Here is a 25918-nt window from a genome sequence, read left to right as displayed (position 1 = left end):
GTCAGAAGCCAGATTTGTTTCAATGCGGTGCGGGGTAGGGAGGTTCGCGCTTCGTTTAGGTGCGCGGTAGGATCGTAGGTTCGCAGAACGGGCAATTTCAGTCTGTACACAACCCGTATAGATCGTGGGCTATGGCGGTGAAGGAAACACTGAGTATTAGTTGTTGACAAAATAAAATATATTTAGAATATAGCAGGATAATTTTCAATCGTATTCATAAACCATTATGGCAAGTTAAATAATCATATTAATCAAGAAACAATATATAATTCACATTGTAATAGTCCGTTCAATGACAGGAATATAAACATTAGTTGACTGTATGATTTCAATTTGAAACTTGAAATGTAAAATAATAATATATCACAAGGTAATTATAACGAAAGAATTAATATGATATAATATACTTAAATGTATCTTTTAAATTATTTAATCACTGAAAAGACTATTAGACATGACAAGAAACTGATATCATAATTAATAATGAACCAAAATAATCTTATACATAAATTTTTATAAGTAAATAATGCGTTAAATAATAATCTTTATTAAACGCATTAATTCAACATCGATTCGTGAAAACGCAACGAAGATTTAAAGTATTTCATATGAATCGATGTATTGTGTGTTACACCGTTGAATATAATTTCTGAAGAAATGAGCGTTGAATTTTATGGCGAATCTTGTCCAGAACAATTGAAGCAATATACATCTTATCTTAAACATTTGACGCATTAATTCGTATTGATTAAACAAATGAATCTCTTCGCAATATGTATATAAAGAAATATGTGAAATTAATTATCACCCAAAATAGAATTAAACGTGTCGTAAGCTTACATAATTTACTTTACTTGGCCAAAATGAAATAGCAAGAATGAACAGTCAAAAAAATGGTTGCAACCCGTAAATAAATATCTTGAGTACTCAAGTGAAATGAACGATTATCGTTCCCGTCGATAAAATGCTTCGCTGAGTGCTGAAGCCTTTTTTATGTCCTTTACTGAACGGTAGATCTCTCGAGATTTCTGGAATCAATGATCGTAACCGATACTGTTTATGAGGATCAATGATTCTTATTCAGAAATCTAAGAGTTACCTGTATTCTGATGTCTACCGTATTTGAATACACTTCCAGAAAAGATCCGAACGGACTATGTCCATAATAGTCGCTCCCTTGGTCTCTCCAGAATGTGTCGTCATCATCAAGAAACGGAGTAATGGCGTTGATCTCTCATACGTCTGAGAATGATATCGAGCCCTGATCCTGCCGTGTGCCAATTACAGTCCCTCAGATCCTCTCGTACTTCTCATTATAGTCCCTCGGATCCTCTCATACTTCTCATTCGATTATATAAGTATCACAACTTGTAGTTAGAATGACTCGCATTCAATATACCGAATTCAGATTATACGGCAGAAAGTCAGAAACATGTCTTCACTTATTGACAAACAAGAAACGAATAACGCCGGTTGCCCGGGCCGCAAGCTTGTGCATGCACGCGCGCTTTCTTCTTCACGCGGCCATTACATGAATTGAATATCGATACGTCGCGCCTCTAGCGCTTTACGCTATACAATTTTTCTAGGGAACTAGATTCGCCAACTGAAGTGAGTTTACAAAATCGCTAGTACTTTCTATGAAATATCATAGATGGCAATATTCACCCTTCTCTGCTCAATGTCTCATCGCGCTTTCAAACACAGTCAGTTTAAATCGTGTTGTTTGTACTGTGAGAGAGGTCTTTATTTGCTGAGGTGTCACAAACATGGTTTCACTTGAACACCACAATGCTGGCACTTGTTATTCGAATGGCCGTGTTGAACGGTGACACGGCGGCTTTACACCAAAATGGCCGATAACGGCGCACGGCGCACGAGGCGCTTACAGAAATGATCGCGGAATGTCTTGCACGCGGTAGAACGGCCGAACGTGGCACTTTACACGCACAACGTGGTATCTGAGTTTTTCTCGCGATGGAGGACGGCCGATCACGGCGCAGATCACTCGCAACCCGCAAGATTGCACTTAAACTCTCGCGAAGGGTGACGGCCAAGCGCGGCGCAGATCACTCGCAATCGGCGAGATTGCACTTGAGCCTTGAACTTTCGCGAGGGGTGACGGCTGAGCGCAGCGCAGATCACTCGCAACCCGCGAAGTTGCACTTGTCTCTCGCGAGGGATGACGGCCGAGCGCGGCGCAGATCATTCGCAACTCGCGAGATTGAATACGATTCTCTCGCGAGGGGTGACGGCCAAGCACGGCGCAGATCACTCGTAACTCGCGAGATTGAATACGGCCGAACGCGGCACTTAGGGCCGTATTCATAGTCGAATCTCAAATTTGCTCTTAAGACGATTTTGGTCAAGGCGGCCTTATTCAATCAAATCGTCTTAAGATTGGTAGATTTCATAGTCGTGAAACAAGGCGATCTTCACGAAGAAGATTTCGCTCAAGGAAGTCTTATTTGATTTGAGATCGCTTTGGCGAAGACCGTACTTAAAACCATGCTTATTCTCGATCAGCTGTTTCCGTACTCTTTCCGTTGGTTCCTCCAATAGGAACTTTGGATTTATTATTATCCGCACATTCATGTATGCAATCAATAGACAAGTGAGATAGTTTTGAAGTGAGGTTAACCGATAAACTCTTTCGATCGATACAAACGTGGGACAGCGCAGACCAGCACGGTGCAATCCAAGGCGTTAAGATATGTAAGTAATATTAATTTTCAAACAAATATAACTTTGGGCTACTGCACAAGCTTACTTTATGCTAAGTTTATTGATATTAAACTTAGATACGTATGTAACTTTAAACTTTAATCAACGCAGGCTTATTCTTTAACTCATAACGACAATTTGTTATCGTTATAATGTTTTACTACGTGAAAAAGCTGCGCAAAGACATTGCAACGATAACGAAGTGTCGTTAAGAGTTACAGAATAGGCGTACTGCGTAATATACGTTACGGAAGAGTTTGTGCGTAGTAGTTTAGATTTTAATAAAAGAATACAGTCAGTGCATGTGTAATCATTAATACAAAATATTTTATTTTTACAGAAATCTTGTGACCGTTCTGACCGCCCTCCTGTTTCTCTTTGTGCTGTATCGGAGGCGGATGTGACGTTTCTATACATGTAAGTATCTCAGGTTAAACGATTTTTGTAACAGATTGCCATATTATATGCCTTATTAGACTTTTAATGTATGTTATATTATTTATATTTTTTGGACTTACTCCACAAATGTTACAACAATTCGAGGATTTCTGACCAGTTAAAATGTTGCATACTTTGCCATCTATCATTGTACATTGGATGTCGAAAGTTATAGTAAATATGATATTTTCTATTGTGATGCATGAGAATTCCAGTTTGTTGAAGATATCTGAATAAAATTTATATTCATTAATTACAACTGAATGACTTTCTTTTATAAATTGAAACTTTATTGGGCGGCAATAACTAACAGATGATGGTCTTTCATTTTTCCAGATAATATTATTTTCAGCTACTAATGCCCGTTTCACCAACTCGGTTCAAAACTTAAACTCTAGTGACATTTGCTTAATCTTGGTTTATCGCATATTTCCATTCCCACCATGTTTAGTTCAAAATTTAAACGGCAATAAACTGAGTTCATTTTGAACGCTCAATTTTGGCCGTTCAGCTACGATAAACGAAGTTTAAAAAAATAACTAGTATGAAATATAGAGATTCAATGTGTGTATAGACATACAAAGAGGTTATAAACGTCGAAATAAATTATATTACAGTAAAATATTTTACGCGGTATCGTATATATCTTTTTATTTTCAGAAACTTATGCTAAATACCATAATTTATACCAATTGTAGAATTTGTTGTAATAACCATAATTTTACCATTAATGTTATTTTAACTTGTAACAGTATTTTACTTTGTTAACTTGTTTATATTTCTTGTTAAATATTCAAATATATAATATTATGATATAAAAAAATATAAATTTATATAAATAGAATAAATAAGATATATAAATTTACACATAAAAACATTTTACATAGTTACAAAAAAATATTTTTATTAATAGGAATGGCACATTACAATTATGCAGATATTTTATCTTCTTCCGATGATGAAGATATAATCAATATTTTATATCGAAGACCAAGAATTTTTAAAGAACGAGTCAATTATTTCATAGAATTAGATGACATTGAGTTTAAAATAAGATTTCGTTTAAACAAAGAAACTGTAATAACAATATTAAATCATATACACGGAGAATTAGTATTTAGGACTGAAAGGTATGTAAGACGGAATATTTTATAAACGCAAGTGATTAACACATATACATATATATTATATATAAATACTTTTTTTAAAGAAACTTTACTTATATTTTAATTAATGGTTTGTTAATCTATATTCTGAACATGCATCCTTAACATATATATATATATATATATATATAAAACTATTTGTCTGTTTAAGTTTATATCTTTTTATATTTAAAGAAATAATGCAATATCACCAATGTGCCAATTACTTTTAACATTGCGTTTATACGCAACGGGATCTTTTTTAATTACAATGGGAGATTTCGGGGGAGTCAGCACAACAAGTGCACAACGAATTGTACACAGAGTCAGTGAAGCAATTGCTCGTTTGAGACCTCGTTATATACATTTCCCATCAACTGAAGAGGAAATTCGAAGAGAGCAATTAAAATTTTATAATATTGCTCGATTTCCAAAAATTGTAGGATGTATTGATTGTACACATATACGTGTTCAATCTTTTGGTAATACAAAAATTCGACTATTTATAAATGTTTCATACTTATTAATTATGAGTGATTATGACAGTATATAAGAATATAATATTACATAATTTATTTTATTTCTTAGGTGGACCAGATGCTGAATTATATCGAAATCGAAAAGGATTTTTTTCACTTAATGTTCAAGCAGTTTGTGATGCAAATTTAGAAATAACAGATATCGTTGCTAGGTGGCCTGGTTCAGTGCATGATAGTACAATTTTTCATAACAGTCGTTTAAGAGCTAATTTTGAAAATCACATGTATAGAAATGCCTTACTATTAGGAGATAGTGGCTATCCATCAAAATCGTATTTACTTACTCCATTGTTGAATCCTGAAAGACCTGCAGAAATAGTATATAACCAAGCACATATACGAACACGAAACATTATAGAACGATTATTTGGAATTTGGAAGAGACGTTTCCCAATTTTGGCTTTAGGTATGCGATATAAATTACAAAGAATAATGACAATTATTGTAGCCACAGCTGTTATGCATAATATTGCAAGACGTAATGCTGATGAAGATCCTCCTGAAGATCCTACTCTTAACTTGCCAGCACCGTGGGATCATATAATTAACGAAGGATATATTAATAATGAAATTAATGTACAAAATAATGCGAATGCTACACGCACACAAATTATTAATGATTATTTTCAAAGGTAAGATTTAACAGAATTAAATAATGTTTTTTAATGATAGTAAATTAACAATAAGGAAAAAAAAATCTAATATTTAATAAATAATATGTTCTTTTTTTCAGATTGGTGTAAATATTTTTTAAAAATTAAATATGTCATAATGTAAAAATATTGTTCATTTAATTTTTATTATAAAAAAATTGGTGTGTAATAATTTTCAAGATTAACTGTCATTTTCTGTTGAAAAATAGGCTTAATTAATTATTCATAACTTATTTGTATCTCAAGTATATATATTTCCGTAAGTACATAATATGGTTATGCTCATATTTTCTCTGTATTAATATGTCATTGCATTAAATACATATTAAATCTCTTCGACGATTAACATAAAAATAAACTTATTTTTACAAAAAAAAACTAAACTTTCAGATCTTTTACTCTCATAGATTAAAATATTAATATCACTGTAATCTAATATCACGGTACTTTCTACAAAATAAACGAAACAAAATCTTATTTTTTAACTGTACTATTCTTGAGTAATTTAAACAATTTTTAAAAAAGAGTTGTTTATATATAAATTACTCAACTTATTGGATATAGTGCAATTATGTGAGCTCAAATATTATCACTTTATGAATCATTTTTTGAAGTAAATCACATATTTAAATTTTCTATATCCTCTAACGTTTCAGTCTTTTTCACGCGTTTTAAAATGCATTCCTTTATTGCAATTTCCTTCTCTATCAATTGTACTTGCAGTATTTCTCTTTTTAATTGCATATTTAATATATTGACTTCAATTGCATGCTTTTCGTCTATATCTGCTTTCATAACGTCAACTAATTCTGTTTTTGATTTTGCTAATGTTGCAAAATTTAATACCTTATCCGACATAGAGTAATTTTTTTTTGTTTGAGGAAATGTCTTTGCACAATCGCTATTGAATTGTACATTTTCTCCACGTATTTGAATTGATTTATTTATCTTCTTTCTCAACACGTTTACAGCACTTTTTTCCTTCGTCTTTGTCCCTGTATTTACAATCTGTAATAATAATTAAAATAAAACTTTAATAATTAAAATATAACTTTATATAATTTTATTTATATAATTTTTTTTAAGTATTTTTAAGTATTATAGTTATTGTAAATATATAATATACTAACGTAATAATAAATATAATGTTACCTTTCTTTGTGTAATACCAAAATCATCCTTATCAGTAGGACATTCATTTTCTTCTGAGGATGTATCGCAATTAATTGCAATGTCTTGTAACTGTAAAGTAATAATAAATAATAAATATAAGTATTAAAAGACACGGTAGTGTCTCGCGCCAAGTATGTGCGGAGCGAGACCGTCCCATGGCTCTATATATTATGTAAATGCTGCATTATTTAATTTCCAAATGTATAAATAATTTGTGATATATTGAAACCATTGTATATATACAATGTATATGCATACAAAATGTCTCATAAAAAATAACCAATCTTTTTTATTGTTGTATCTAAAACAGACCTGGACAACTTCGAGCTCTGGAGCCACGACACTTCTCCCTTTCCATTCACGGAGAACGAGGGAAAGGGGTTTCTATGCTGGATGAAGTTAATCATGCCTGTTCTTTATGCAGTGAAGAAGCTCCTTTCCCACTCTCTGTAGATGGAGAAGTGTCATGGCTCTGGAGCTCAAAGTTCCCCAAGCCTGATCTAAAAGAAATACAATGACAAATAAATATTAAATATACATATAATTCAAACTATACTTTATATGGTTAGTACCATGATTATGTACTTTATAAAAGCTGCTAATAGAAAACCACAATGTTTAAAGTTTTCAAACAAATTAGTAGATTACAAAGATAAATGGGATCTTGAATATACATATATATATATATATTTTAGATATTATATAATATACAAATTACCTGTTTACTTGAGTTTATAGTAGGTTTAGAAGGACCACTTTTTTCTTCAGATACATTACAATTTTTATTAAAATTGTTTGTATTTCGGAACTGGAAAAAATAAGAATTTATGTTGTAACATCAAAACATATTAAAATAAAGGAATATGAAGAGAAACATATGTTTTATTACTTATATTATTATTTTTAACATACCTGTAAATTGATATGTTGCTTATTTTTTTGACCGCTTTGTTTAAATGGCATGTTTTTATTAGACATATCTTTTTTCATATCATCTAATTTCCTTTTTTTAATGCTTGCCAAGGCAGGAAATGATTCTGTGTATTCTGGTGTCTCTTGGGTTGTACCTACATACTAATTAAAAAAATATTTAATTATAAAATAAAATATATTATTCAACTGAAAAATTACAATTATAAACCTTTAGTACAGAATCTTCTGCATCAGATGAAGGTATCTCCTCAAATAAGTTTTCTAACGGTACAGTCGTATTACCTTGAGTATTACTGTCATCATTATTATCTTCCAATTCATTTTCACAATATGAATTTTGATTATTCTCTAAACAAAAAAATAATATACAAATAGTTTAAACAATTCCGAAGTTAATTTATAAATTATAATAATTTTTCATTAGAAACTTCTATTAGACGTATTTTTAACTTTTTTATAATTTTTTTTAAGAGACTGGCTGCGTTTAGTAAAAGTAGTATTTAATAAGTGCTTAGATCAAAAGCTTAGCTTGATTATTATCTGTGATTAGAATATTCTTCTGTACTTATTATGGATCTAAAAATTTACATCAATCATAAGCATTAATCATTAAGCACTACTAACAATACGTACTCCCTTTAAAATTTGATGAATGCAGCCTATAAACAACTTAATTACATGGAACTTCTATAGAATATAGTTATGGAACTTATAGAATAACTTTAAATATTTTCTCTATTACATAATCACTTCCTACTATAAATTTTATTAAAACTCACCTATATTATCATTATCAAATTCATTAGTCAAACCATCAACTGAAGGTTTTATTATAATATGAATCTTTTCCATTACAGGGTCATATTGACTTTCATGTGGTCCACCTCCTATAGTAAAACATATATTACTAATTTTACATTTTGTTATATAGATTTTTAGATAAAAAATTTTTATTGATATAGTAATTTCTATAGTAAATTATAAAATTATAACATTAATCTGGTATGTAGCATGGTATTTATTAGGTTGACTCTCAAAAGGATATAGGTTATGATAGACAAACTTACCTGTTTTATATAATTTGCTTCTTTCTTCAGCATAGTATTTTCGAGTTCTCTTTTTTAGATTTTCCCAACAATTTTTCAATGTTACTGCATCACGAAATATATTTGATTCGCAATTAAATTTTTTACAAATCTCATCCCAACACTTTATTTTTTCTTTGGCGAATACTGCGTCAGTCTTTTTATTCTCTACTACATCTTTATATTTTGTTACTAATTCAATTAATAAGTATTTCTCATTATTTGAAAAATTTGTTCCTCTTTTTTTAGGATTACTCATTTTTAACTTCACGAAATTCTCAATTTTCACGATCTTCCTTACTGCTAGAAGGTTAGAACCGACGATCAACTTATGCATCATTTCATAAATTTACGCTCATAATCGACCAATCACAGGTTGTTAAAAAAGTTTTATCGCATAGAGTATAAGTTCACTTAAACGACGCCTCTCAAGAGTTGGTGGAATACAATTACATTTAAACTGAGCTCAAACCAACGTTCATTTTAATCGACGTTTAGGTAAACCTAGATTAATATCACTAATGGTGAAAACGGGCATAACTGAATCGGAACAAAAGTAATTATAAATCACAGAAAATATTTGTTATAACTTCATCATCTTCATCATCAGTATTAGCTGATTGGTCTTTTTCTAAACTAACGGTTTCTGCTAGCCATTTCTGCCTAGTTGTTTGCTGTCCGGACGCGCCATCCATTCTCTATTTTCCATGTAAAATTAACATTTTATCGCGTAATTCGTGGAGCTTTTCCTTACTTAACGTTAAAAGTATCCTTTTAGTGGTATGGTTTAATAATGACTTAACATCTACATTTGCACCAAAATCGTTGAAATTCAAATTTGTTGGGTAGCACTTCTCTTTTGCACTCTGAATAACATTATATGGAGGATATAATTTATTACCATGTAGTTTCTTATTATATAACCGCAGCTTGTCATATTTAGCTTTTGTTAATTCCAAGTCCATGTACATAGCTAAGATATTATTACTGTCTTCAATATTTCCAATATCTTCTTCCGTATCCGAATTGTCATGAAATTGATTTTGCAGACATTTAGCAGCTTTCATAACTTCCTCAACACTGTAGCTTGAAAGTAAATTTGCAGTGCGTCTTTTTTTCGTCTTTTCTGAACTTTCATTGTAAGATACGGATGGACGACCTCTTTTATTTGCATTTTTCATTTCTTCTCTTGATGCTGGAACTTCTAATAAAAGATTTGATGTAGCCTGTGCAATATTCTCAAATGATTAATTTAAATCAATATTAAATTTTAATAAGTATAGTAATTTGTACTAAAAATGATAGGTTGGTAGCTCTGCTTCTATAGTCCTAAAAAAAACCGTATTCGTGCGGACTTCTATTCATTATCTTTTGTCCATCGGCACACACCTTTGTAAAACCTCAGTAGCCGATTAACGTATTAAAGGCATTGCTACTCGATCAAGATACTGGCGTTTTTCTTCTCATCCTGCACGTAATATCCTCTGGTGTGACTGCACGCTCTGCGATTACAGTATAGCTTCTTAAATTTGACCACTAAATCTTTATTTAAAAATGTCAAGTATTTTTGTTTGAATCGTTCTTTTTGACGAGAAACGCTATTCCATTTCTTATTATATAAAGGAAAAAAATTGTCACGTAATTTCTTTTTTATTTGCACAAGTTGATTTTCATTAAAATTGTGTTCAATTCTTAAATTGTTTAAAATTATATCCATATTTCCTATTTCTTTACACCCAAAGTTCGTATTTCTACCTGAACAATTCCACATATACTCGCATAAAATATTATATTTTATTGAAAAAATCCATCTTTTTTGTATGTTTTAAGAATTATGATTTTATTTAACCAAAGCGAAAGCGCTATTACATATTATATAAAGATGCAAAATTGATTTCGCTGATGATAATACAATCTATAAATGTATCTTAATACATATGTACGTATATATATATGTATCGTTATGAACGCGATAGTACTCTATACGTAATAGCAAGCATATATATATGCGCAGCTTGGGACGAATAAATTCTGTGCGATCGTCAATTTAAGGCTGATGGCAAAGAACGAAACTTAGACGCTTGAGTCTGACGTGCATGCGCATGCGCAAGTATCCGAGTTCATGCCGATCACTGTGGAGTGGGGAGCCGTAGGCATAGTGGGGATGCTTGCTATATAGCTAGCGCATGCATCTCGGCTGCTATGGCTCCCCACTCCAGTGATCGGCATGAGCTCGGATACTTGCGCATGCGCATGCACGTCAGACTCAAGCGTCTAAGTTTCGTTCTTTGCCATCAGCCTTAAATTGACGATCGCACAGAATTTATTCGTCCCAAGCTGCGCATATATGTATGCTTCCTATTGCGTATAGAGTACTATCGCGTTCATAACGATATATATATATGTATTAAGATACATTTATGGATTGTATTATCATCAGCAAAATCAATTTTGCATCTTTATATAATATGTAATAGCGCTTTCGCTTTGATTAAATAAAATCATAATTCTTAAAACATACAAAAAAGATGGATTTTTCAATAAAATATAATATTTTATGCGAGTATATGTGGAATTGTTCAGGTAGAAATACGAATTTTGGGTGTAAAAAAATAGGAAATATGGATATAATTTTAAACAATTTAAGAATTGAACACAATTTTAATGAAAATCAACTTGTGCAAATAAAAAAGAAATTACGTGACAATTTTTTTCCTTTATATAATAAGAAATGGAATAGCGTTTCTCGTCAAAAAGAACGATTCAAACAAAAGTACTTGACATTTTTAAATAAAGATTTAGTGGTCAAATTTAAGAAGCTATACTGTAATCGCAGAGCGTGCAGTCACACCAGAGGATATTGCGTGCAGGATGAGAAGAAAGACGCCAGTATCTTGATCGAGTAGCAATGCCTTTAATACGTTAATCGGCTACTGAGGTTTTACAAAGGTGTGTGCCGATGGACAAAAGATATGAATAGAAGTCCGCGCGAATATGGTTTTTTTTAGGACCATAGAAGCAGAGCTACCAACCTATCATTTTTAGTACAAATTACTATACTTATTAAAATTTAATATTGATTTAAAGGAATTATTTGAGAATATTGCACAGGCTACATCAAATCTTTTATTAGAAGTTCCAGCATCAAAAAAAGAAATGAAAAATGCAAATAAAAGAGGTCGTCCATCCGTATCTTACAATGAAAGTTCAGAAAAGACGAAAAAAGACGCATTGCAAATTTACTTTCAAGCTACAGTGTTGAGGAAGTTATGAAAGCTGCTAAATGTCTGCAAAATCAATTTCATGACGATTCGGATACGGAAGAAGATATTGGAAATATTGAAGACAGTAATAATATCTTAGCTATGTACATGGACTTGGAATTAACAAAAGCTAAATATGACAAGCTGCGGTCATATAATAAGAAACTACATGGTAATAAATTATATCCTCCATATAATGTTATTCAGAGTGCAAAAGAGAAGTGCTGCCCAACAGATTTGAATTTCAACGATTTTGGTGCAAATGTAGATGTTAAGTCATTATTAAACCATACCACTAAAAGGATACTTTTAACGTTAAGTAAGGAAAAGCTCCACGAATTACGCGATAAAATGTTAATTTTACATGGAAAATAGGGAATGGATGGCGCGTCCGGACAGCAAACAACTAGGCAGAAATGGCTAGCAGAAACCGTTAGTTTAGAAAAAGACCAATCAGCTAATACTGATGATGAAGATGATGAAGTTATAACAAATATTTTCTGTGATAACGCTGTATTTATAATTACTTTTGTTCCGATTCAGTTAGTAGCTGAAAATAATATTATCTGGAAAAATGAAAGACCATCATCTGTTAGTTATTGCCGCCCAATAAAGTTTCAATTTATAAAAGAAAGTCATTCAGTTGTAATTAATGAATATAAATTTTATTCAGATATCTTCAACAAACTGGAATCCTCATGCATCACAATAGAAAATATCATATTTACTATAACTTTCGACATCCAATGTACAATGATAGATGGCAAAGTATGCAACATTTTAACTGGTCAGAAGTCCTCGAATTGTTGTAACATTTGTGGAGTAAGTCCAAAAAATATAAATAATATAACATACATTGAAAGTCTTCCATGTAATGAAGATAATTATAAATTTGGGCTTTTTACATTGCATTGCTGGATCCGTTGTATGGAATATTTGTTACACATTTGTTATAATTTTGATTTTAAAAAGGGTTTCGCAAAGGGAGAAAATAAAATTTTAAAAGCCGAAAGGAAAAAAAAGATCCAAAAGGCTTTAAAATCGAAACTGTCATTAACCGTTGACGTTGTAAAGCAAGGCTCAGGGACAAGAAACACGGGAAATGTTGCTCGTTCTTTTTTTGCACACGCTGAAAGTGTAGCAGAAATTACGGGATTGGATAAAGATGTGGTAAAACGACTGGGTAACATTTTGCAAGCATTAGCGTGTGGCAAAGATATAAATATTGAGAAATTTGACAAATATTGTCTAGATACCGCAAAACTATGTCTCAATTTGTATCCTTGGTACAGTATGCCACCATCTGTACATAAAGTTTTGCTACATAATAGTAACATAATTAAACATTTAGGTTTGCCAATTGGTTGCCTGTCGGAAGAAGCGCAAGAAGCAAGTAATAAGATTTTTAGGAAAGCTCGCGCTCAGAACAGCAGAATGAAATCAAGAAAATGCACTAACGAAGATATAACGAATGCATTATCTTCTAGTTTCATCCGATCCTGTAATTAGTAATTTACGAATTTAATTTAATTAGTTATTTAAGAATAACACAAGAAAAAGCACCAAAAGATTTATCACCTGAAGTAAAAGATCTCTTAAAGGAGTCTTAAAGTGAGAACATAAAAGGTTTTTTATTTTAGGATTGTATATAAAATATAAAAATATAAGAAGTTTGTGTGTGTGTGTGTGTGTGTGTGTGTGTGTGTGTGTGTGTGTGTGTGCGTGTGGTGTGCGTGTGCGTGTGCGTGTGCGTGTGCGTGTGCGTGGGCGTGGGCGTGGCGTGTGGCGTGTGCGTGTGCGTGTGCGTGTGCGTGTGCGTGTGCGTGTGCGTGTGCGTGTGTGTGTGTGTGTGTGTGTGTGTGTGTGTGTGTGTGTGTGTGTGTGTGTGTGTGTGTGTGTGTGCATAACGCGCAGCACATAGCGATTAGGAAATAAGAATAAAAAACAAAAAAAAATTAATAGAAAAACAAAAAATACAAAAAAACACAAAAATGACTAAAACACAAAAAAAAACGTTTTAATGACAGATATCTTGACGCGGTAAAAGGGCTTAAGTATTGCTTTATATAATCAGTTGTAATAAAGCAATGTAACAAAATTCTGTTATCTATTTGTCAATTAAATATTACAAACTGTGAAAAACCTGAAAAAATAAGAATTTATCAAATTTTTACTCATTTTTCTGTAAATTTATTCTGTGTTATATATTATATAATTTCAATATTTTTGACTTCCATATTGAATGCCATTTTAAATTGAAAATTTTTAAATTGATTAATTTATGTTTAGCGACCCAAAAACCCTGTACATATGTGTTTTGGTTGTAAATATATTCAATATTGTAGGTGAGATATCATATTCAATATCATTTCAGGACTTTTGACAGTCATTTTTGATCCGCCATTTTGAATTCAAGCTTTGTTTTAAAAACCGCGCAATGCTATATTATAGAGCATTTCATTACGAGCAAATAAAAAAAAATTCTAAAATCGGTTAAGAATTGCACTGTCGGTCGATTTTTGTCCAAAAAGTCAGCCTTTTTTTCCACTGTACGACGCGAGGATGAAGGACCATGCCAATCGATTTCGATAGATATGCGGGTCGATGTGCGAACGCTCGCGCAATTTGATTGGTCGCAGAGTGCTCGTGGAATCGCGCATGTAGCCGATAAGAACGGGATCGCGGTAGCGCTTCCTTATCCGTCGCGAAGAGATCGTTGTGCGCGTGAACTCGCCCAATCCGGAACAATGATTAATTATGATATTTCTAACAAAACTTTTTCTTTTAGCGATTTTTTAATTCCGAAAGATTTTCTGGACCTTTTATTCTTGCATCTATTACATCTAGCAAATCATTGTTCATTAACTCTGATTTTAAATAATCCATCCAGAGATCAAAGTTAGATTTCTGCGTAAGCTTATACTCTCTTCTAATATGTAGTTTCTGATTATTTAAATCAATTTCTATCGCGTTTTTAAATGCTTCTTTTCTACTTTTATCTCTAATTTCGGCTGAGCAGATTGCTTCTTCTACTTTTCGGTTCTTTTTGTATTTCAATAACTTTTTCAAGATTATTTTCTTCTAAATTTGGTATATTATCGTTATTTACCTCTAACCATCTAAGTTTCAGTCTTTCACTCTCTAAATTAGTTTCCGAAACTCGCACCATAATCTCTATCGTAGAATTCGCCTGCGTCATCACCCTTTCCATGGTTTTGAATGTGGTCTCTAATTTTCCAGTCATCGCCTCATTTCTCGCGATGAGTTTTTCTTGTTGTTCATACAGGATCTTACTACCAATCGGAAGAATTGGTTTATCCTCTCCCACAAATCTCGGCAGTCGAATTTCTTCTGTGATTCGGGGTTTCTCTTTTGGTTTTGAGGTGGCCCTTCGTGTCTCTAGCTCTTTCTCTTTCTCTATATCTGTGTAAATGTTCAGATTATTATTTTAATTTCATCCTTGAACATACTTACACATTTGCTATCTCTAACCTTCTAATTTTCTTCTATTTTACTCTTTAAACAATAGTCTCTTTCTTCTATCATTTTTCTCTCTATTACTGTCTCTGTGCTATCTCTAACCTTCTAATCTACCAGGAGATTCTGGTCCTCCTCTACGCATCCTTCGTCTTGTCTAGCTCTATCCATCTATATCGGGATTTCAAATATCAATCGGATATGAATAATATTCTTTTTCAAAATAAATTCAATATCCAATATATTGATATTATAAAATTTATAATTTTATCGTCAAGTTTTTCTCAACAATAAAACTTATTTATTGCTTACAAGACCATACAGAACGCACTGCAATTCATAATGATCTGAAAGCGAGAAACCACGCGCCTCTGCAGAGCCATCCGCACACGGACACCACTATCCCGTGCGATCTCCAGCACTGCTGAAAAGATCTATAGGGTATCGGGTTGATCACGCACGCGCACAGGACTCGTACAGATTTACGCAGCCTCCCTAAACAGCAATCAAGCTATACCGCACTGCAAGTCATGCTTGATCACCGACCCGATGCATGTCGATTTTGAAAAAAAATTCCATACACATGCATGTATATACATATGTGTCATGGTGTCGCATCGATGCTATGTTTTTCTAATCGATCATGCGTCAGCGCGTGCCCGGCAACAGGTTCTTTGCGCCAAAAACAAAGACTCTCGCCGTTCACGATCGGACTTCCGCGCGCCAAAAAAAATGACTCTCGCCGTTCACGATCGGACTTGCATGCGCATGTCGCCGGCTTGTTACCAAGCGGCATCTTTCTATCTCTTTCTATCGCACATCTATTCTCTATTTCTTTTTTTCTATTGCACATCTATTCTCTAATTCTCTTAGAATTTAGCTAATTTTTCGCATCTACTCTTTATACATCTAGTCTCTACTTTATCAGCGCTGTTTTTTGTGTACATCGACGATGAATTCTCTATCTTCTCAAGAAGAAGGCAAAAACATCTATCTCCTTCAAACAGCATTTATCGAACGAACGTTCTTATTAGCTGAAAGTTCTCTCGTTTTGCTCGTCAGCAACGAGAAATATTATTTACTTACCCTCTAATCTTCTATTCTCTGTCTGCGTTTAATTCGTCTATCTGTCGTCGTTGCCACACACTTCTCACAGATCTTCCGCAGGACAAACGGCCCTGGGCCCATAACCTGTTGGAATTATGCTCTCCGTAGGGATCGAGATGGTGGTGGTGATTACTAACGAACGACTCTTATATGCTGTTACTATAACTCTTTATTCTCGACACAATATAAGACACCGTATATAAGACACGTGTGCACGCGATGAGCTCGGACTATCGTATGTCGCATCGTACGGCGTGTGTGCCCGCGTTGCTGCGCCACGCAGTGCCCTCTGGAAGGGCGCGAGTGCTCTACTCGCACAAAGCATCTTTCCAACATTTTTTGACAATTTAGTATTAATTATTGGCAACTTTTCTTATGTATAACTTGTACACTTTTTAGGCAAAAATTGCTAACCCCTTCACCGATCATTGCCAAATTCCACACCAACCTACCTTTAATGATACTCTATCCATGAAAAAAAAATTGAACTCGATATCGCAAAATTTACGGAAATTAGAGCAACTACGGACATTTCTAAAAATAAGAAATCGGAAATCGGTAATTCCTTCACCTATCCTTACTAAATTCAACACCAACCTACCTTTAATGATACTCCATCTATAAAAAAAAAATTAAGCTTGATATCTCAAAATTTGGAAATTAGCAATTACGTAAATTTTTTAAACAGAAATCGATAACCACTTTATTATTAGCAATTTTTATTAATTCTATTATATTCTTCAGTCTTTTCTACCCCTATTTCATATATATTTATTTAAGATTTGGTTGATTAGTTCTGGAGTTATAGAAATTTCGGTAAATTTGGCACATACATACATACATACATACATACAGACAGACATTTTTTTAATGCAATATTTCGACGTTTTAGAACACTGAACATATTGACATAAAAAACTCAAAAAACAATCTTTTCTTTGGTTTCTTCTACCCCTATTTTATATATAATTATTTTAAAATTTGTTGATTAAAGCTAACTTTATACGCAATCAAAAGTTTATATACGAATTTACAAAAACAAAGCTTCCTCTATGAGGAAGCAAAAATTATTAAAACATCATCTTAAATTAAAAGTTTTCAAGCTTCAAAATTCTCGTAATTTTATTATACTACCAGCTCTTTTCGTTCATTATTATAAGATATCAAATTAAGATTTGATTTAACTATTAATAAGGGTGGTAAAGATTTATAAAGAAGGGTAAAACAAAATGTACTTATTATAGTAACTTTTATTCATCATATTGACTATGTTATTGTAGTAAATATATTAACATCTTCATAGATGTTAATATATTTACATTTACCACATTTACGTATAAATGATAATACGTAGTCAGACTTACAAGTTGTGCTCGTGCGGTGTCTTTATTTTGTAATAAATTTTTCAAGTCAAGGAAATTTTCCCAATTTTGTAAAGGAAAGTTTGGCAAAATATTTTCTTCCGGCTTTTGTTCGTCCCTCGATATCTCAGGATTGGTTTCTGTATTTTTCTAAATCCAGGTCTGGCTTAATTTTGTCACCATTTCCAGAATTGTTCGCATATCAAATTTGATCATTGTCAAATCCCTGACCATCTGTTTCTCGAATTCTATTAAAAATTTATAAAATATAAAACTTGCAAAGTTATGAAAAATGTTTATTATCGCAACAACAAAATAATATACCTGTTTCCCCATTATATCGTAATTTTTCAGTTTTTTTTTCAGTTAACTGCGTCTGAATTTGTCCAGCAAGTTGATTAACCATTTGATTTTCTTGCACTACCGTTCCACTCGTGCTGCATCCATGTTGTAAAGTGATATCTACAATATTTAAAAGATTATAATGTCACAATAATTGAATGGAATTCCATTAAATGTTATTAAAAAACGAGAGATTACCTTCCTTAAACTGGTCAATTCTCTTGTCGATCTTATTTAGCGGTGACCGTGAACGTGTAGCGCTATTTCTTCTGGATGAGGAAAGATTTTGGTTGCCATCTAGAATTTGTTTTGATTTCTGTTGTAGGGCTTTTGGTAAAACTATCTCTGAACATGTACGTTCTTTCGACGTAAATCGCGGTATCTCATTTCTAGAGTCTTTCTTTTTGTGTTTTGGAGTGCTTTCTTCAGATGAATCGGATGACTCTTGCAAGACATATTTCTTATTGGATTTATGTATTCGTTTACCCACAACCTTTGACACAGGAAAATCAGATGTAATTTCGGCTTGGCTTAAATGCTGCCGAGCTGTTTTATAGTCACCTGAGAAAAATGTTATATACTCATTTTCATGGCAAAAAAATATGCAAAGTATATATTTTATTTTATAAGAAAGTGTACTATTAAAATTGAAATAAATTACGGAAAAAAGTGTAAATTCGGCGATTTAGATTTCACAAATAGAAGTTAGAATGTAAATACAATGTATGTGCATGCGTGTGAGTATGTGTGGGCGTGTGTGTATATTACGTACCAAACGAATTAAGGATTCTGCACTTGTAGGATGGCCATTTGTCATCTGGCACCGTTCTATTTGCAACGCATTTCGTCGGAAAAGCATTATTAAGAGGCCATGAGCAATAGTTTATGTCTGACGATTCAAATATCCAGAAATCAGGAACAACCTCCACAGAATCCTCTTCAGTAAAGTGAACGATGCAAAACTTAGGAGACATGCCTAGAGTTACATATATACAATATCGCACACGCACACGCACACGCACACGCACACGCACACGCACACGCACACGCACACGCGCACGCGCACGCACACGCGCACGCACACACACACACACACACACACACACACACACACACACACAGCACTATAATTTATATAAAAATGTTTTGTATGTTACAAAAATAAAGAGATTAGTAACAATAGTTCAACGGAAACATTACTGATAAAGCTTCGAAACTCTGAGATAGATAAGCAACAATTATTTGAAGAAAATCAAAATCAAAATATTTGAGGAATATCATAATCAAAAAGACAATATAAATGTTGAAGAAGAAACACAAAATATGACACGGGAATATCTTGAAAATATCGAACAAAATGATACAATAGAACTAGACATGTACAGAGTTATGCAGATACATATTAGGCAGTACAACGGGTTGCACGGCAGATTTTGCAGGGGCAAGCGTGGTAGGTAACGGCTCAGTAGGTAACGGCATATACATATACCGTCAGAACTTTTCAACAGTACACAATATTTATGATAAATATTTATAAATATATATACTACAATGTTTATGGGTTAAAAATTGACGGTAATTGTTTATTTAATATATTTTTATTTAATAATTATTTAATAAATTAAAGAATTTGTTGCACGGCTCTTTTTGGTTTTAAAATATTCTATGGATCGTGCCCTATCAGAATATGCAACTTACGATTTTATTGCTCGCCCCTAACTGCAAATAAACAAATTATTTATCTCCGCGTCGACCGTTACCTACGACTTCGATGGCTAAGAACTAACTAAAAAAATTTGTTGCTCGGGTCTTTTTGTTATTTAAATATTCTATGGACCGTGTCCTACCAGAATATGCAACGTATAATTTTGTTTTTAATTACTTACATTTAAAAAAAACGTTTAAATCCGAGTAGTTTTAACCGGTTCCGAGATAAAAACCTAATTTGCCTCCACTATAAATAATTTGTTTATTTGCAGTTAAGAGCAAGCAACAAAATCCTAAGTTGCATATTTTGATAGGGCACGGTCCATAGAATATTTTAAGACCAAAAAGAGCCGAGCAACAAATTCTTTAATTTATTAAATAATTACTAAATAAAAATTTATTAAATAAACAATTAGCGTCAATTTTTAACCCATAAACATTGTAGTGTTTCTAATTACCTTCATTAAAAAAAAAAAAACGTTCAAATCCGAGTAGTTTTAACCGGTTCCGAGATAAAAACCTAATTTGCCTCCACTATATTTATTTTTGAATAATATTATATGAATATTTTTATAATAAATCTTTATGATCTATTCAATCTAAGATTACGAAAATATTTATAAATTACATATTTTGGTAAATATTTATAAAGCATTCAAATAATTATTATAAATATTTTATAAATATTGTGTGCTGTTTCGGTTACTGATCGAGTGCCTTTATATCAATAAAGTGTGCAACGTTCCAATTATGACGGATTTGGGTGATAATCATTTTGTGATTATTATAAAAGGAGCCGAAACAACAAATAAAGATGAAAAATTAAATTTTATAAAGTTAACACGATAAAATAATCATGATGATACAAACTTTCTTTCTTCACCTTTTTACTTTTCGCGCGTATTGGCATTATTATAACATTAGCATTATAATAAATGAAATAAATGTAGATTGTAAGTTGTCGCATTTAAAATATAAATTTAATATAAGTTAAATATATAGTCATATTTTATAATAATATTATATCACATCGAGTGAAAACTATCTATTATAATCTATTATGGACTATTTATGATTTTAAAGGAGATGTTCGAAATATTCTCCAGACTCTTTTAAACACAATGCGACTCTCCGCATGAAGCTTTGTTGCACTCTATCCAGCATCGCAGGTGTTATATTAAGACTTGCTGCTTCAATTTTTGCAATTAAATCAGCTCGGTTGTCTGGTAGTGTCTGATACACCTGATCTCGTATGTAGACCCATGCAAAAAAATCCATGGGTGTGAGATCAGGTGATCGCGGTGGCCACTCGTGGAGATCGCTGTGGATGCCTATCCACCTGAGCGGAAATCGGCGATTTAATATAGCACGAGCGAGATAGGATGTGTGGGCTGGATGGCCGTCTTGTTGGTATATAATATTTGGCAGAATATTTAACGGAACATCATCCAATAAATATGGCAGTGTTTCTTCCAGGAACTCTGCATATACTTGAACCGTGATGTTAACATGTTCTGGGATAATGTATGGTCCTATGATCATATTATCCACAATCCCCATCCAAACATTGACGCTATATTGCTCCTGGATGTGCGTTTCTTTCCGGTAATGGGGATTCTCTTCCGCGTAGTGGTGCTCATTGTGGCGATTAATATGTCCGTCACTCCGGAAATTGCATTCGTCTGTCCACAAGATTCTTCTTAGCAAATTATCATTTGCATCATTGTCTACGCCAACCTGTATGATAAAAGTATACAATAATATAGTTGTATTTTTTCATACTTTCCATTTTTTTTTAACTTTCCGCAACAATCGTTGCTGTATGGGAACAAGGAACAACCAGCGACAAACGAAAGTTTAGTCGAAAGTTTAGTCAATAATTTTGTATATTGTAAGCTTTTGTGAAAGCAAAATGGCTAATAAATTATTAAACTTACTTGGTCTAAGATCCAATCACAAAATATTTCTCGGCGAGGAATCATTATCTAAGATTTCAACGCTATTCCAATCGAAATCATGATTCCATTCTAATCTGTGTTCAGTTATGACAGAATGATTCGGAGTACTCCAATTAATATGATTACGATGCTCCTTGATTCTTGTTTGCAATTGCCTACTCGTTTGGCCCACATAAGAAGCGTTGCAATCATTACAATTCACCTTATAAACCACGTTACATTTATTCGACCGTGGGAGACTATCCTTGTGCGCCTTGATGAATGTACGCATCTTATTTAAGCTGTTATAAGACAGTCTCACATTCAAATCCCTTATGGCGTTCCTAAGCTTTTCAGTAATCGTCGGGATGTACGGTAAAGTGAAAAAAGGAGTAACCTCCTCTTCATTCTGTCTCACATTCGTATTCGAGTCTCTGTTAAACAGAAACTTAAGACGTTCGCGCAAAATTCCAAAGATGAATTCCAATGGGTAACAATTATTGAGTAAGATTTCAATGACCAGTCTGAGATTTTTAGCATGCAAGGACGGATGTGACAACAAAAATGCCCTATCTATTAGGCCTATGGCCGTACCTCTTTTTTGGCATGCAGGATACCAGGATGCCAGATAATGAATCCTATTGTTATAAACGTTTGATTTCGGAGATGATATGCATAAAAAGGCAGGCGAATGGTTTGAATTTACAGACCGATGCGGAGGGTTTACCGGACGCGTATTTAAATGTGATCGAGAGACTGTCTAAAATTTAAAACAACTTTATGCGAGAGTTTATCCCCTCCTCTGGTTTATACACCAGTCTCTATTATGTTAACCTTTCCACCTATGCCTCACTCATTCGCGACGTTTCGAACCGTGAAGTTTGTTGTTACAATGCGATATTCCGGTCTGCAATTGCTCTGTAAGTAAATCCATTAGTCATCTGATTTTAACATAGATAATTTACGCCTTTACCACATTGCGACTCCGTTTGATGGTACAGGTAGGGCTTTCGAATCTTTCTTACCCACCTAATCTTTCAACTTGGCGAGATTATTTCTAAGATGCGAGGGATGTGGAGCGAGTGCTTACCGGCGTATCTGGAATTTCGGCAACGGTACATCCATAGGATTTCAATCCTTGTTTTTTTTTTAAATTTTGACTGCGTTTTTTATACTTTGTTCGTCTATTGACTACGCCTTATACTCGACTTCTTTTTGATTATGCTTGTAAATCTTCGTATTTGACTTTATGTAACTTTTAACGCTGAAGAGGACACGAATAATGTGTAAAAAACGTACGTTAATATATATATATTTATTTTTATAAATTGTTTGCGCTTTGATTCCCGCGCTTGGCTCTAATTGCCTCTCCTATTCACATTGTATAAAATAATAATAATATATTATTTATTAAATATGCCAATATCTATGCCAGGGACCTTTTCCTTTTTACTTTAATATTTCAGAATGTTTGTTTTATGTCCCCTCATGTCTCTTTATTGCTTACGTTTCTTTTACATACATTAGCATTGCCAATTTTCTCTTTTGTAGCAATGCTCTCGCTGTTATTAGGATTGGTTTTTTATTGGCACCTAAGTCGTTATGAACCTCCCATCGCCCGGTTATTCGACGGATGTACGCCACGTAATGTCCGACATATTTTAGATCTGAATTCCCAATATATTCTATGGCAGAAACTAATCTATAATTTAATTTGCCAACTATTAACTTTGAGGGAATTTGTGAAATAGTAAATACTCCAAGCCAGTTTTTGTAACCCATGTTTGCAGCAAGTTTTAACAATTGCAAGCATTCGATGTCGATGAAGAGATGATTTCCACTAGAAACTTTTGAAAGTACATTGTTCGACCCACATCGAATGCAATTCTTATAGAATTCATCACATATTTTATCATTAATAGAACTTTCAAGAGCCTGCATATCTTTTCCATAGAAAGGCTTTGTATTTATGTCAATAACCGGGCGATTATCGATAATATCGCCACAATCACAACATTGCTGCGTGATTTGATACGAAGGTTCATTGGTTAATAAGTTTGAAGAAACCAAGTTACTAATGTTGGAATGGCAATTAATTTCATTATTTTTCACCTCGAATATATTGCTCAGTAGCGTCGATCGTTTCTTATATGTTTGGGCAACTGCTCCATAAGTTGAAAATGTTTTTATGAAATCATAAAACTCATTCTTCGAAACCGTAATATAATTATGATAACTGGCCCAATCTCGGTAACCTGCTAACACGGACTGCGCAAGTGTATCAAACGGGCACGTGTTGTAAAATGTCACATCTTTTCCTGCTACGCGAACTCGCCCCAATAGTTGTCCGTTTTTTAATAACGGTAAATTAGCGTTTCTACTAGGCTTCTGGAGAATGTTTTCAATGTCCGGACACGGAGTTAAATATTTGCCCCGTTTTGATGTTTTTACATTTAATTTTTCTTTGAGAAGATTAGCATCAGGCTCATCGAGGACGCTATCAACCATTGGACATAGAATTTCATACTTTGTTCGTTTTGCCTGATTTTCGATGTTACATGTTCGGTTCTTGGCAAATTTTTTCCACCCCAGTTTTCTTCCTTGTATAAAAATGAATAAATTCCTTCAAAATGCTTTACATTCATCTCAGCTTTCTCAATAAATGTCTCATTAAATGTCGAAAACTCCGAGGTTTCAGTTACACGGAATTTTGAAACTGCATCAAGTTCTATGGGTTCTTCATGTGAAACACTTAGTTTTTCAATTTCACCGCAGTTCGAAATTTCTTCCATTTCTAATGTAGTGTCGATTTTTGAGATCATGTCAAGTTTTGATACCGCATTTTCTGATTTTGAGATTTCTGAGGTAGACATATCCAATTTCGAAATTTCATTCAATGTAATAATTATTTGAGATTTATCAGTGGTATCGCAAGCAGCGTTCAAAAGTTTTTTGGTGCCGGAAATTGATCTTATGTGTTTTATTATAAACTTGTCAACACGAAGGTTCCGATCACCTTTTAAAATCAGATTTTTTAATTCACGAAAATATTCTTCGCTTCGCGAAGAAGTTGCAATAGTCCCATTTGGTGCCAATACGCATGTTCAAAGAGTAAAATGTTTACTTATTCTTAAGAAGACTATTCGCGAAATTCGGACACCAATATGGATTTGGTCGGTCACCTATTTGTGCTCTCTGTTTACAATCATTTTCAAGTTCTTGTAAAAAAATACTCAATTTCAAGTTCCACTGCGAAAGTTTCAAGATCCACTGCAAAATTATCTTCGGAATTATCATTTTCATAATTTATTTCTTTTTCTATTACAGCATCGATTTTTTTTTCGTTTACTGATTTAATGTTCTGGATCAGTCGTTTTTGGGCACTAAAGCAGTTGTCATTTGAATTTACGTCCTCGGTCTCAAAAAAAGCTACTATCAGAGTGTCGCGTAACAAGCTTTCGAAGCTTTTAAATGTTGTGCATTTTGCGAGAAGTCCAATGCATCGAAGAAAAAATTCTTTTACACGTATATGAGTATTACGAAAGCATTTCCAACGAGTGACAAGCTTGGTGAGATGAGCAATATCGATTCTTATGTAACAACGTGGTTTTGTAATGGAACAATTTCCTTCAGCAAGCGCAAAACATCTATTGACATATGTATTAAGATCAGTTGTTTCGAACGCCAAGCAAACAGCATTTAAAAGTGCCAAGGCATAATCGGTAACAATTTCCGTAGGACACGGTACGCCAGAACGTAACCATTCGCGTAACTAATAAGATAAAATATTTGCATCATGCTTTTCCAAAATCATCTGGACAACTGGCAAGATTTTCGTATTAAACGGAATCACACCTTGATAAAGATACATCGTTGAACTTGATCCATCTGGTTTCGTAATACTTCGAACAATCGAACCCGTCGCATCTATGCTTAGACTACCAATTTTTGACATGTCTTTGCAATATTTTTTATACAAAAAGATTTGTTCCGGACTCCAGTACATCGCGAAGAACTTATCGTATCCAATTTCT

The 25918-nt window shown here is 33.2% G+C and overlaps 2 protein-coding genes and 1 long non-coding RNA gene across 3 annotated transcripts in view; 2 read left to right on the top strand and 1 right to left on the bottom strand.

Moving 5' to 3' along the window:
* LOC139811721 (uncharacterized) overlaps positions 1-25918 on the top strand; it is a 398927-nt gene that overhangs the window by 325248 nt on the left and 47761 nt on the right. The window lies entirely within an intron of this gene.
* On the top strand, positions 3510-5733 carry LOC139811422 (putative nuclease HARBI1). Its single transcript, XM_071775717.1, has 4 exons — positions 3510-4292; positions 4503-4789; positions 4896-5478; positions 5580-5733. The coding sequence occupies exons 1-4, from the start codon at positions 4078-4080 to the stop codon at positions 5587-5589; spliced, it is 1095 nt and encodes a 364-aa protein (XP_071631818.1). The 5' UTR covers positions 3510-4077; the 3' UTR covers positions 5590-5733.
* Positions 5815-9042, bottom strand: LOC139811421 (uncharacterized). The gene is made up of 7 exons (XM_071775716.1): positions 8673-9042; positions 8385-8492; positions 7814-7953; positions 7585-7746; positions 7391-7480; positions 6652-6741; positions 5815-6507 (listed from the first exon to the last, which is right to left on the bottom strand). Exons 1-7 carry the CDS (start codon positions 9028-9030, stop codon positions 6118-6120), a joined length of 1338 nt encoding a protein of 445 aa, XP_071631817.1. The 5' UTR covers positions 9031-9042; the 3' UTR covers positions 5815-6117.

The sequence above is a fragment of the Temnothorax longispinosus genome, chromosome 4, assembly GCF_030848805.1.
Source record: "Temnothorax longispinosus isolate EJ_2023e chromosome 4, Tlon_JGU_v1, whole genome shotgun sequence".
NCBI lineage: Eukaryota > Metazoa > Arthropoda > Insecta > Hymenoptera > Formicidae > Temnothorax > Temnothorax longispinosus.
This window is presented reverse-complemented; position numbering and strand designations above follow the sequence as displayed.